At 35.3% G+C, this 15361-nt stretch overlaps 1 protein-coding gene across 1 annotated transcript; it reads left to right on the top strand.

Moving 5' to 3' along the window:
* The first annotated feature begins 1214 nt into the window (after nt 1-1214).
* Nucleotides 1215-15361, top strand: LOC140753129 (uncharacterized). Its single transcript, XM_073087526.1, has 8 exons — nt 1215-1363; nt 1738-1926; nt 3544-3714; nt 4135-4344; nt 8659-8847; nt 12799-12975; nt 13530-13760; nt 15028-15361. Exons 1-8 carry the CDS (start codon nt 1289-1291, stop codon nt 15091-15093), a joined length of 1308 nt encoding a protein of 435 aa, XP_072943627.1. The 5' UTR covers nt 1215-1288; the 3' UTR covers nt 15094-15361.

Genomic DNA, 15361 nt, shown 5'->3' with positions numbered 1-15361 from the left:
CCTTCGTTTCCTTTTCTATCTCTGTAACAAACAAGGCGTAATAGTAGTAGACAATCATAATATATTTTTTCTCTATTGTATAGTAACGGATATTATAATTGATCATTTATAAGTAGTTTGTTTCAGTTGGTTTCAACAACGACTTACAATGAGACTGAAGCAATGTTAATGTTGGGAAAAGTTGAGATTGGGAGTGGATATCGCCGGTTATTAATAATCAACATATCCAATTTTTGCCTAAGGATGGAATTAATGGATTTGATAATATCTGAAGAACTTTTCACATTTCAATCATTGGTAGCAAAAACATTAGATAGATTGATTATTAATAATGGGCATATTTCATGTGCCCTTTTGTCCTTCGAAGGACACGTTAGGCCGTCAGTCCCGGTTGTTATTATTGCATAGTCGTCGTTAAACTTGTCGGAGGCGGTTTAAAAATATTTGACAAGAGTTTGCTACTAATCCTTAAGATTTGACATTAATCCACATTGGACTTTGAGCCAGTTGTAGGCAGAGATCTGTATACATTAATGAGACATAAAGAGCAATAAGCAACGTTACTCTACTAAACCGGCTTAGGTAAAAGCGGTACAGATATCGTCTCTTTCTGTTTGCATTTACCCCACTTAGCAGAAATAGTTTATCTCCGCCCTATGCTAGAAAATACCCCCAAGGCATATTTAAGCCCCTTTGTTTTTTATTTTTAACATATAAAGTAAATTTATAACTGAGGCTACTATATTTAATGACAAAGGGTTTCATGTAAGAGATATATTCCAAAGATTTACTCCGTTCCTTCTTTAAAAATGTGCTGCATATTGCCGGGACAGCAACAATGGCATCCTAAATACCATTCTAGAAAGAGTGGACTGTCCTATAGTGAGGTACTGGAATGCATGCCACATGGACTCCAGAGCCACACCATTTAATATTAAATAATTGAATGTAATTGATATGTAATAAGTAAAATTCAATGTAGGTAAATGTATTTGTATTTCTTTTGTATTTTTAATGTGTAGTACTAACATAGTTCGTAAGAATATACTAACATTTAATGGACTTTGTCTGAAATAAATTATTATTATTATTATTATATTACTTTGCATTCAGTTATTGAGAAACAATATATTTTTACGTTAATGTAATATTCGGTTATGATTAGATGAAAATGTCAAGATAAAAAAGATATTGGTTAGTTTTCAGATTGATAAAGACATCTCAACATTAGTCTACGTGTTATCTCGGCCAGTGTGCCGACAGTTATTTATTTGGCGATTTTTTCAAAATGAGCAAAATAAAAGTTCCAGAGTTTTTAAAATCGGTGCGATATTCTCTGGCGGCTGTAAACGCTGTATTTTTGGTGAGAAGTTTTTTTATTAAACTTTTAAAATGAAAAAAAATCTTATCAATTTAATTTCAATAAATATTAATTGGCTTCATAGGTCGCACAATTTTTGATGACTTCGGTACGTGTCACAGTTGTTACTATATTTGATTGCCGCGCCAATGATTTGGGTTCGATCCCTGTCAGTCCGAATGTTGATTTAGAAGTGTAGTGTATGTGTGTTTGGTTTTTCGTTTTCATGGCACCCACGAATATCCGACGAGTGTATGGGTGTGACAGTAGAATACACAAGTGCAAATTAGAACTCTTAGTCTGCGGCAGTTTTATACATATTTGTAAGATTTTAATCTAATAATAACAGTTTTCTACAATCTACTATTGTTCTATAGATCACAGGATGTGTCCTCCTTATTGTTGGAGCAGTGATTCTAGCGAGGCACCAGGACTACAGCGATCTGATCACACAACGGTTCTTCACACTACCCGGCTTCGCTATAGGCACTGGAGTGATTATTCTATTGACTTCAATCCTTGGGTTCTACGCTGCAATCTCTGAGCATTTTTATTTTATCCTCGGGGTTCGTATCTTCATAATATTTATAAACTTACCTACCCTTATTTTATGATTCAAAAACAATTACAAATACACACACATACTCAATTATAATAACAATAACGTTAACAATAATCCATTCAATCAGCCTATTAAAAGCTGAACAAAAAGAGGGGTTTTGCTGTTATTATCCTGTTTCAGCGCCGCCTCTAGCCTTTGATAGGTAAGGGTGGATCGCGATTGCATTTAGCGCCCTTATAACGCTTTTCGTCCACTTAGTTATAGACATATACTTACTGTTACTGTTATAAAAAAAACTTTTCATCATATTCCAATTTTTCTTCGCTGGTGAATTTACTTTTTGGCGCCGATTACCACCTGGCCCCTGGTGCAATCGTTCTTCTAACTTTACCACAGGGCTGTAACTCTTGGCACTGTAGTAGATTAAAATGCTAGTCTTTTTTCCTGGATTTAAAGCCTTAGGACATCGAAAACAAATCTACTGGAAGAAAAAGAGCAAATACATCTTTTTTACTTTATTATACGTCATATTTTTTATTATTTTTTATACGTCATAATTTGAATTAGTTGCCAAAATGTAATTCGTATTTTTGCCATTATAATATGATAGGAGCGTCTAAATATAAAAAAGTCTATAGTTCTATTTGCGTATATTTGCATATTACTAGGCGTTATTTTACAAAAAATACGTTTACATAAACAAAACGGATCAAAACCTCCCTTGTTGTGAGAAGAGACCGGTGCCCAGCTGTAGAACAAAGGGTGCATATGAATCAATAATATACATCCCTTTTTTTTTTTTTTTTGTTTACGAGGGGGAAACCTTCAAAAGGTACCCGGCGCCGTGGGAGCGACGCAGGGTTATGTGGGATTTTTACCGCACTAAAACCCCCCCGGTGGCCGTCCTCGGCGCTGCGTAGAGGGCTCCGGGATCTCCAAAGGAACGCAACCGGAGTCCTCTTAGCGCGTTGCCCCGTCGGGCTCTGCCCAGGTGAGCTTGACGCTCGCCACACCGTCTGGTGCGTACGACGGTATACGACCACACATACCGCCGCCCTTCCCGGGGTCGCTTACCGGGCGGTTCGAGCTACCCACTCTTGCCGCCCGCAACCCCGGAAGCCCCCTTTTAGTCGCCTCTTACGACAGGCAGGGGATACCGTAGCCCTATTCTGGTCCCGAAACTACAGGGCAAATATACATCCCTACTGTAGCTTAAATGTCCCTCTACACCAGTAGTTTGAATGAAGAACACTCCAAGTTACTCTGTACCTATCGGTAAGGGTCAACACACTAGCCCGTAGGTAGCCGATAAGACCAAGATAAAAGATTCAATCATGAAATTATTGATATTCTGAAATCACTTAGAATATATTTGTTCAGTTATATTTTCTATCTACTACTCCTGTACTATAGATTTACTAGAGTTTCTTCCCTAGTAACTATCTGTTACAAATGCGTAGGTACCCTCGGAGGCTAAGTTGAAACGAATTTCCGTTACCGTACCCTTAAACCGGTACACAGTAGTGATTGACGCTGTTATGAGGAAGAAATAAATGTGGTAGTGTTGCCATGATAATAAAACCAAGGATTCTACTACTTTTAAAATAATTTTTAATTTCAGTACATAGCACTCTTGTTAGTGGTTCTAGTATTCGAGATTGCAATTACAATAACTGGCTATGGGCTGAGAAGTGGAGCCGCGACGGAGATAAGGGACACCATGCTCCAGAGTCTGGCTCAATATAGGAACAGGATAGAGGTTGCCAAGATCTGGGATGACTTGCAAATGGAGGTAAGTAGAATATCAGTTTGACACATCAGTGTCATAGAAGGAAGTGTTCAGATTCAAAACAAATATCTAAATGTCTGCACGGCCGGGATCAAACCCGATACCACCTGCATATAAATTGAGCATGGGGACCGCGGCGGCATAACATGTCGTCTTCAGATCATAATATATTAAATTAGCTTGTTAGCTAATTGTGAAATTAACTAAAATGTTTTCTTCACACATAAATCTACTACTTTACTTGTCGGGGATAGACTGTCTTTGTTGTGGATTCATATAAAGTAATTGCACTACTAAATCAATTAATATGATCAAGGATAACTTGTACTAATTTCAAATAAACATATTAAGCAGTACTTCCCTTATACATATATAAGTACAAGAAATTCTTAGATAATAAACATTTATTTATATTTTGAACAGTTCCAATGCTGTGGTGTCGGTGGCCGAGACGACTATTTGTCGAGTCTGATACCAGTAACGTGTTGCCACATCGACTATGGAACCGTTTCTCCGTTTGTTTGCACCTTACAAACTGCGTACAGGACTGGCTGTGCCAGTGAGCTGGGCGAGTGGCTAAGCCACAACCTGTTCATCATCGCCGTCTTGGCGCTCGTCGTCACTGTAGTGCAGGTGGGTTTGGTTGGCAATGAGATATGAGGCGTTGCAATTTAGTCAGATAGGGTAGTTAGAGAAGTTAGTTAGTCGTTAGGATAGTAAAGCAACCGTGATTAACTTCGCCTTTTATCGCTATCTTTGTTTGAATACGTATGGGTGGGAGTGGCTATAACACATAACCATGTATAATATGCTTTAACCAAAAAGTACCTACTCCATGAACACCTTATACTATATAAGTACAACTTAATATTTTTGAATATTTAAATCATAGATTAGTAAAGATTCTTCGCCGCCTTGAAATTGAATGAAGCCACAAATGGCTTATTAGTAAGTTCTTTTTTTGAATTCTTGACAAATAAAAACATTTTTAGAGAAAATTTACGAATAAATAACTAATACTGCGTAATTTACGTAATAAATAAATAATTATTTCAAATATTTTTGGGACATTTTAGCACGGAGACGTGGCAAAACTTTTTTACGCATCTATTTCAATTCTCAAAACTGGGTACATTTTCTTGTTAGGAGTGAGTAATCTTTACTAGTCTATGACTTAAATTCAAATTTTAAATTCTAACCATTTCCTTTCAGATATTTCTCACCTCAGCAGCTGCCTGGTTAGCCTGGAGGTCGAAGTTTGAAGAAGTTGAATTAGAGCAGTAATGTCTCTATAACCAAAGTCATTTTTTTAAATAGAACATAAAAAAATGAATATTGAATTGAAGGTATGACTCTAGTGATTCCACTACAGTGACAATTTCGACCACACGTACGTTTGCCCTCAGAATAATTTAGTAGTACCAGTATATATTTACGTTGAGTTCCTGGTTTAGGTACATAGCTATGTAAGCTGTATTGTTTGTATAGTATAAAACAGTGGGTATGTACTATTATAATGTCTAGCAATCTTCAAAGAGAGCAATGCAGGTATCCTACAGGTAGGATTCTCAGTCCTATTTGCATAAATTACACTTTACCTTAAAATTGGCTACACGTTAATTTCGTAACAGTCATGAGTTGCTTTCAAAAGCAATGGATTGATTCATATAAAGTGAAGATTCGTGCATATTAAAGCAGAATAAATTATTGATTGTCAATTTTGGTATTTTATTAGCTTTCATTTCATCTGTCCGCCTGTTTAACATCAATAGGCGGATAGGCGGCATACGCAGAATTTAAGAACCTATTTTGGTACATTTGACAGGCTATAGAAAAAATAAATAACGTGTATCTCTCTAATATTGATTCGGCTCAACAATCAAATTATGTCAAAATTAGGCTGTCGAGGTCATTACAATTTTTTTGCGACTAGCTATTACTAAATAGCGCTGTAACACATGTGAAATTTCATAGGAAAAATAGTTGCATATCGTCGGCCATTGCTTATCTTATAACGTTTTATCGAATAATTAAGTAGATAGCACTTATTGTTAACTTATTCTAGTGATAATAAATTATTATTTACTTACACTGCATTTTATTTAAACCTTTCGCGCATTGGCTTTGTTATATGAATTTTTAACTTTACAAAATAATATAAAAAAGTTCTCGGGATATTAAGAGACAATATGTAATTTAAATTTACAAGCCCTATGAATAAAGAATTTTCATCACAAAAATTGTATTGTTACTGAAAGCGTTACTTCTTTATATAAAAACAAATGAAGTATACTTCATTTACAAGCTATTTTTGTCGAATTACGTAATTAACGTTAACTAATCTGAAAACCTTTATTTGTTATTTACAAATTAAGCATATTATTTCCACCGACATCGCGTCATCAATCAATGTATGTACCTAATTAAGTTTTTGCCTATTAAAGTTTGAAAGACAATTTATGCCTAGGTAAATTGTCAAATTTTGAACTTATTAGTAATAAAGGTTGAGTGAATAGGTAGAGTCGCTAGGTGATCCGAGGATTTCTAATATAGATACCGAGTACTTTGAACTACAGAAAATATTCGACACAGACTTACTTAATAATAATAAACCGTTGATATCTCATGCTGAATATCAGCAGTTGCATTGTTAAATGCGTGATTACAGTAGCTACGTAGAAAAGTGGCATGGACTGGATAACAATGGAAATTAAGTGGTTGCGATACATTCAATACTTGTTTTCGTATCAGCGCCACGTTTCTTGATTACATACTGCGCGTTTGCTTTGGGAAGTCCTGAAAAAGATATTAAAAACAGCTATCTGTAAGCAGTTGATAGCGGTTTATTTTATTCTGTTTGTTGGTGTTCTTGATCTGTGCTTCTTTCATAATATTTTCACGCCATTAACTCAGGTGAGTAACAAAACCTACGTAAGTGATTAACTGTTATTAGTTCGGTTTCTTTCGCACGTTTACTTAACTAGTATTTTTTCTAATGAAAGTCTTTTTTACTTAAGTGTAATGGATAATTGGTGTTAGATAAAAAGTACAAGTGATTATCTACATTTTTTTGTTGGTGATTGTTATCCGGTTTGATAATATAATCCGAATCAGTGTAGTTATTATTTACAATAGCGGCGTATTTAATTTTATATATATCTTTAATTAACCATGTATTAAAAATATATGTAAATCCTACTCGTACTGCATCCCAATGCACAGGGCAAGAAGCAGACGTAATAAAATTAAAGTTTGATTGCCAATAGTCATGTAGTTCAGATGTTATATCGCATAGACAGAACGTGCAATTTTTTTTCCCTTTGATTCATATTAATACTTACTGAACATAATTAGCTAGAAAACGTCAATTATTCTGAAAGGTCATACAAACATTTTAAGTAGTTTCATTTATTTGAACGTATGAGTAACAAAACGATTTCTTGTATTTTTTGTAAATATTAAAAGTTATGCACAAGTAGTGCATTACATAGGTGTTGCTGCGAGATAAACGATAAGTAACCTTGCAAGTATATGTTTAACATATTACGTAAACAATAATACACAGTTTATGGAATATGCATACATGTTTTCTTTTAGATATTCTAATATGGACAGTATTTGACCAACAAGTGCAGCTGCCTGTCGATAACACTTCTTTATCTTTTTATCTATTAAAAGTATTAGATAGTAAGAGATAGTACAACAACGATATCATCCAATGACGCTGGTATTGTGTATCATATTTTAAAATATACAGGCATTTAATTTTTGTATTAAGCTAAGTTTTTTTTTTGTAATTAATAGAAGATGTAAATAATGTGCAGTTATTATAAGGTCCATTGGGGTAATATTGTGTTCGGAAAAAATGTTTGAATTAATTTACAGGCTACCTACAAACTTGCTTTTGCCACCTAATTGGCGTCGTCATACACATTAATCATTTTCAAGGCATGGTGTATGATGCCATACCAACTTTAAAAAATAATCAAATAGCGTACAATTTACAATCATTACAATCATAGGTAGGTACTCCTTTTTCCGGTACTAGAATAGGACTACGGTATCCCCTGCCTGTCATAAGAGGCGCCTAAAAACCGGCTTCCGGGGTTGCGGGCGGCAAGAGTGGGAGCTCGAATCGTCCAGTAAGCGACCCCAGGAAGGACGGTGGTATGTGTAGTCGCATACCGTCGTGAACACCAAATGGTGTGGGAGGAGCGAAAACTGCTCTCCCAGGGTTGAGACCGATCGGAGCATCGCGCTGGGAGGACTCCGGTTGTGTTCCATCGGAGATCCCGGAGTTCTCTAACAAACGTTGAGAGGAGGGCGTCCGGGGGGTTTTAGTGCGGTAAAATCCCACATAACCCGGCGTCGCTCCCACCTTTAAAGCACCTTTTCATGGTTTCCCCCTCGAAAACAAAAAATAATAAAAGGTACTCCTTTACCTCAGCGCCGATATTATCCCAAGTAACTTTACCTGCTATTATGCGACCTGTTCTGTTTTTATTGCTAAATGTAGATTAAGGATGTAATAAAAATCCATATTTCTTACACATAACAGGTAATAAGTACTTAATAATCTATATTGCAGGAAACTTCCAAGTACAAGTGGACAAGGACGGAATACATTGATGATCATTTCGCAATAATGACGGAAAGTCAAACTTCATGACGGGAGCCCCGAGCAAGATAAATCCGTTTGTTCTCCTTATCAAGATTACGGCGGTGATAAAAATATCTGAACTAAACCATACGCCGTGCGGCTGTCACGAGTAAACACGTGTCGATAACGTAGCATTTAATAAATAAAAATGTGGTCCAAAATATTCACCACCGTGAAATACACTTTAGTTACAGTTAATTTCCTATTCTTGGTAAGTCGTATAATTTCGCGGATGAAATTGTGAAGGTAATAGTGAATAAGTGAGTGATTTTGGATTCGTGTTTCAGATAACGGGAATTATTATCTTGTCTGTGGGTAGTTCGGTTCAGTCCGCTTACAACGGCTACCATGAATTCCTTTCGGAAAGATTCTTCTCACTCCCAGCGTTTTGCATCGCGACGGGAATCATTATATTCCTCATCTCCTTCTTCGGTTTCTTTGGAGCCTTCAAGGAAAACTATTACTTGATTATGGCGGTAAGTAATACCATATCTTTTTTTGTTACTTAAAATCGTAGAGCATTCATTGGTTCTGTTATGATTTCAAGTCTCAAATTAGCCGGTTTTAATTGTAAGACCGGCATCGACCTATTTTCTTCGTAGTTAAAATGTCAGTAATCTATTATAAATAACTTCACACGTTATTATCTTGGCATACTATGCTTTATCTGTAAGAACATTAGAAGAAAAATCTTGCTGTACCACGTAATACAATGTAGGAATGATAAATATTTTTAATTTAGCATGAAGAACAAATACCTCGTGAAAAATCTTATATATAAAATTCTCGTGTCATAATGTTAGTTACCGTACTCCTCCAAAACGGCTTTACCGATTAGCACCAAATTTTATATGCTATAAGTACCTACCTAAGTCACGTTTACCAGCACGTCGCAAGAATGCGGCACTGGCTACTGAAAATCAATTTAATTTCACATGATATTTATGAACACAAATATAGATTATCGTAGGTACAATAATGTTTACGATATTTATTCAAGTGTTTATCAATAAGGCATAATTCAGGAGTTTAATACATCAACCCATAAACGATCTATTTCCAACCAGGTAATTTTAAGAAAACACTCATAATCGTCCATGTTTCGTTGTATAACGTCTACTCTGGCCTTCATTAACCCTTTTAGCGTTTAATGTTAACACTATAATGTAAGAAGTTTGAGATGTATGCTTGTATGTACAGTTTATGACATAAACAGAACTATTTTTAGAACTATTACTCTTTGTCAGTTTTTCGGAGATTTTATCAGTCAAATTATCATGCTTTCAAACGCTTTATACCTACATTACTTCTTAAGGTAATTTGTACAGTATGCGGCAATACCGACCAATTGTAGCTGAATTATCTACTACTTTCTGACGAGAATCCCTCATTCCTTTGAATTTATTATGAAACTTGATAGTATAAGATGGTTTGTCTATTTATTACAAATAAAAAAGAAGTGCTAATGATAAGTTTAGGTTTGTTAAATGGGCGAATATATACCTAATTACCTACGTGAATATTGCAAGTCGATGGTTACATAACAAATAAAACGTTAAAAACATTAGAATCTCAAGTTGCATGCATCTATTGAAATATATTTTTGGTTTAGAAATGCACTAAGTACATTTAAGAACCTAAAAATGAAAATACGAACCGAAAAAGTATAAAATAATTTGCATGAAAAATGTGGGGCGCATACAAAAAGTATTGGCTATCAGAAAGTGATCCCATATGAGACCACATCATTTGCAGTTTAATTTTACATATTTTAGATAAACTTAACGCCTCAATTTTAGTATCTATCGAATATGCCCCTTATATGATTATTTTAAAATGTATCCTCACCAAACGGGTTTTGAAAATCATTGAGTTAATTGCTATTATACTGTAGCATTACCATGAGTTGGCATAGAAACGCCACTATAGAAATGGTAAATAGAAAACTATTGTCATTTTGCTAGTGAATAACATAACTACTATCGTTACGGTATTTCTTGACAACGTCTGTCAAATTAATGACTCATGGGACCGAATTTGTATGGCAATAGATCATAATGACATTCGCTAGCGATTTGATTTCGATAGGTTTTTTACGTATCGAGTTACGTCACTACGGATTTTAGTTCTACGAGTAACCACCAGAGGCGCTGTACAATTTTTCATACATTTATTTTACGCAGTCGCTAGCGAGTAATACTTTTGTAAACTCATGGTAGTCCTACTGGTTTAGTGTAGTAGGAGGATAGACTGTATTTTCCATAAATTGAAGATGATAAGTGTGTTAAAATCCCACTATTTCTTCCAAAAATCTTTATTATAAACTGTTGGTAAGGTGGTAGTGTATGAGTTACAATAACTATCTTAAACAAATTTTTCTTAATTACTATAATCTACGGTTATATTACCTAGGTGTCATTTTCAATTTCAAACTGTACATATACATTACGTAAGAAGTAAAAACATATACGAAAGACACAAAATAATATTAATTACGAAAATACTAACAACTTTTATTTAAGCAGATGCTCCTAATTATTATATTTAAAGTTAGGACAAACAATATATTAGCAATAGTCCCAAAGTATATGATAACTTTTTTTGTTTGTTTGACTTTGTTGACTTTGTTTGACTTTCACGCTAACATGTTAGTATTTAAATTTATGGATTTCCATAGAAGCTATGGACTTTTAAAACATCAGTAGGTATCCTGTGAATGAATATCTAAGCGTTTGATTCGTGTCAAACTCCAATCACTATCTTTTTCGCAAAGGCACCGATTTTATTTGTTAAGGCATGTAAAATTGGTATTGGTGCCTTACAAAGAAAACTGTATAAGTACCTGGCTTATCATAAGCTATGCAATTAATAGCTACCTCGCTATTGATTGTCCGAAACTGTAAGCATACCGAAAACGCTTTCTATTGGCAAGGATAAGAAAACAAAGGACATAGATAAGATATAAGTTTATAAGAACAGATAAATAATAATATTAAATTATTACTCATCTTATGACTCATACGGTCCATCACCAACCATTACTGTCCCACGGGCAGAAAAGAATTAAGGCTATAGGTACCTGTACTATATAGTCCATCGCTGGCGAATTACGAATTGGTAGATTGTACACACCTTTGAGAACTCTTTTGTAATTTCTTTGAAGTTAGTTTTCCTTCTTCGTTAAATCAAATGATAATGAATTCCAATACCAACATAATTAAATTTTAGAAATCAAAGGTACGTGCTTGGGATTCGATCCTCAGGAAATTATGTGACCGACTTATGATTAGTATACAGGAATTTTTCAAATAGGCCTTCAGCGCCAAATCCGAAACTATAAGGATTAGCGAAAAATGCTGAAAGGAGTTACGAGGGCGATTTTGATAAAAACTAAAACTGCATCATTACTTTTTAAAAATATCGTTTTCCCTGGCCGGGAATCGAACGAGTTCATTTTGAAAAAAAAAATACACCCTCTATATTATTCCACTATCTGATAGTGTTGCTTATAAGGATCAAATTCTGGGAAGTAATGTTATGTGACAAATTAAAGGAAAATTTGACTGACATACTAATCCTTAAGGATTATACATAACATATGACTTATGTAAAATGCTTTAGGATTATAGATAAGCCATAAAATTGAAGAATTTGTTGGTTAATCAACTAATTCTTCGATGTAATGACCATGACACATGGCTTAGTATGAGCAAGTACCTAATAGGTTGGCAACTAAGTTTCCGCAGTTTTTATTTTTTCAATAGAAGTAGGTAATTCATTAATTAGTAAATTCTTATTTTTTGTTGTTTACAACTTAGTTTCAACGTTAAATATGATTTTCTATATCTCTTCGTTTAGTAATCACTCGTATTTGAAAAAAGTCATTCTCGCAAATTGTTAACTTTACATCTATATTAAACAAAACTTCGCGCATAGCAAGACTACATATGTATATTAATAGGTAAACCACCTACAAGAATCATTTCCACAGTACTCAGTCGATACTAGATTTGTTTTAGGTACTTTTATATGCGTACTTTTGTGAGCGAACTGTGATAACTATTGTTACTCAAGCATTTATCGCATTTGGCAAATAACACAGACAGCTAAATGGGGCCAGACAAACAACCAGACATAAGTAGACGATACATGTAAAACCAAAAATTCTTAAACTATTCTGAAAAATATTGTTCCTTCACACACCAGCAGACAGGCAAAGAGCGCGTCAAACGCGTGCCATGACAGACACAAGTTTGTTATGCTCTATAGGCAATGTGTGACGTATTTATATCTTCTATAATACAACAGCGCAGACACAATCGAATCCTGATAAAATATTGTACTGTAAAGCATCAGTACATCCCTCTACCCCAAAGATATTCCGCACTTAGGTATGGCATTCAACGTTTTCATTTTCATAATTTCAGTTCGCGGGTGCGATGGTGTTGATGTTCATTTTCCAACTGTCGGCTTGCATTGCTGGTTATGTTCTGAGGGGGAACACCGTGGCGCTGGTGCAGAAGCAATTGATGAGCACCATGGAATTATATGGCGCGAATCAAAACTTCGAGGTCACGAAGCTGTGGGATGAAGTTCAAGATGACGTGAGTAATGTATTTTATTATGGCAACGTCCACCTAGACATGGGTCCTTCGCCTACTAGAGAAGCGAGAGTACTTCATTATCCTGCTGAAGATTTGGGTTAGTGGTCAACAACATGTTGATTCAACTTATATTAATAGTTCTATGGCCGTTATTAATATTCTTGTATTAACAACCCGTATAAATTTCTTAACTTATTGTTTGAAGCATGAACAATATACTTATTTAACTACATAGTAGGTTTGTTTTATATGCTTCCTTTGGCAGGTCAATCTAAACATAAATAGAGTCAATCTCTATCACTTGAACATCGTATATTTTAAGCTTAACTATGTTACTAAATACTATAAAAACCATAGATAGTTTACAATCTTAGCTAACTAAAACTGTTGTTGTTTTAAGTAAGTCCTCAGAGGTAACATGTGGCATTCGCATTTGCTATGTTTCATGTTCATGGCACTTATTGATAGCTGTTTTGACTAATGCATAACAGGCAGATAAACTCTTTGAATTGGGTTTTGAAACTACTATGTGTACTTAATTTTGATGATTTCAGTTCAATTGCTGCGGAGTGGTCAATGCCACTGACTGGCTGTTACCGTTAGGAACCCAGGACACCCTGGGGGTTCCCGTGAGCTGCTGCGATCACATCTACGGGACCATACACACCTTCTCCTGCAACGTCACCGTCGCCTATCCAACGGGATGCTCGGAGGCGTTCGGGAACTGGGTACAGAACCACGCTACGGCTATAGGTGTGGCCGGGATATTCTTAGTGTTGATGCAGGTTCGTACAGTTGTCATATGGCTTTTAATATATCCGCCCGGGAACTATTTGCTATATGTGAGCGAATTCTAGTATATAGTTTTTGTTTACGACAAGACAGATAATGAGACATATATTATGGACAGCGTAATTCTCAGTCATTTCTATGAATAGTCATACGGGAAGCTTTAAGTCCCACGAGGTAGTCATTCGTGTAAATTTATTCTTTCATTACCAAAAAGTAGAACTGTGTGCCTAGTTACTTTTTTCCTGAGAGATGTAACCTAGATGTAGCCTGAAATTTTTCAGGACAAGACACGATTAATGAACTAAATACAAACACAAACTTCTGCACAAATGTATCGCATATTTTATTTCGAAATAAGGAAAACACATGCCATTATGATGCCTATATTACTGCTTGGTTTATCCGTAACGCCAAATTATTAATTTTGTTATTGTGATAATAATGAGTAACGTCAACATTATGGTATTTTATGAGAAAAGCAATAAAACCTCATAACTTGTGTGAATACCTAATTATGAGTATTATAATTATGTATATCTGTGAACGTCTTTTCAAGGACGAACTCACAGACTAACGCTACAGACACAAAACATTTGGCGCTTATACAAAATTATTTAATTCCTCTATTTGAACGGTAGAATTACTAAACGCACTATGTTATTTTTTTAAATATAGGAGTAGCAGACGAGCATCTACATCCACCTGATGATAAGTGTTTACTGCCGCTCATGGATATCTGTAATCAAGATAGGATTAGATATTCCTACCTGAGGTCGGCCACAGATGCGCTGCTACCCCTGAGCTGGAATGCCTCGTAAAAGTATGTCTCCCTTACTACACCCTTCAAACCAGAACACAGCAGCCCTTAACGCTGCTGTTATAAGGCAGAAATAGGTGTGGCGGTGGTGCCGCTGGAGTCGAACCACAAAGGGTTCTACCACCTTCAAAATGTATATAAAGTGTTTCCAATTTTAAAGCTTTGATCTGCATCCACACGCTTGACATTTGCCGCAAACTCGAAACCTCTACAAATACACAATGTGGATAATACAATGTGAATACAGAGTGTGGAACCGTCGCAACGCTTGCGGCAAATTCCTTTTGTTTTTATAAAAAAATCGACTCACCTATTGGATTGGCTACAAGCGCTTGCGAACCTACACAAAACAAAGTCAAAAGCTCTATCTGCACATTCCCATTTGATTTGTTGAAGTTTGCGTTTTCGGCACGCAACAATATAATTTTCACCTTTTGTTTCAGGCTTTAGCCGTGGCAGGGGCGTTATGGATGGCGAAAATAACGCGACAAGATCACGCATACCCATGAAATAGCCATAACCTACTTAGTTGTATAAAATTTAGTCCAAGTTACGTGTTTAGTTTAGGTAATGTTTTTATTGCGAGTCATTTGTAAATAACAGCTACATAAATATTTGGTTAACAGTTTATGTGCCTTATCATAATTATTATATTATTATATGTATGTATTTATAAGTTGTGTTCATATTATAGGTACTTACCTACTTACATGAAATAGAAAAATATGCAATTATGGTTAATTTTATGTTATGGTTATAAAAAACGGCTATAAAATT

The sequence above is a fragment of the Epargyreus clarus genome, unplaced genomic scaffold, assembly GCF_041222505.1.
Source record: "Epargyreus clarus isolate Ecla_fem2 unplaced genomic scaffold, WU_Ecla_fem_2.2 ptg000026l, whole genome shotgun sequence".
NCBI classification, from domain to species: domain Eukaryota; kingdom Metazoa; phylum Arthropoda; class Insecta; order Lepidoptera; family Hesperiidae; genus Epargyreus; species Epargyreus clarus.
Note: the sequence above shows the minus strand (reverse complement) of the source record. Positions and strands in the feature narration are given on the sequence as shown.

Coding starts and splice junctions, on each gene's coding strand:
- LOC140753129 (XM_073087526.1), top strand. CDS start 1,289: ATGAGCAAAATAAAAGTTCCAGAGTTTTTAAAATCGGTGCGATATTCT. Junction 1,364..1,737: donor CTGTAAACGCTGTATTTTTG/GTGAGAAGTTTT, acceptor ATTGTTCTATAG/ATCACAGGATGTGTCCTCCT. Junction 12,976..13,529: donor GGGATGAAGTTCAAGATGAC/GTGAGTAATGTA, acceptor TGATGATTTCAG/TTCAATTGCTGCGGAGTGGT.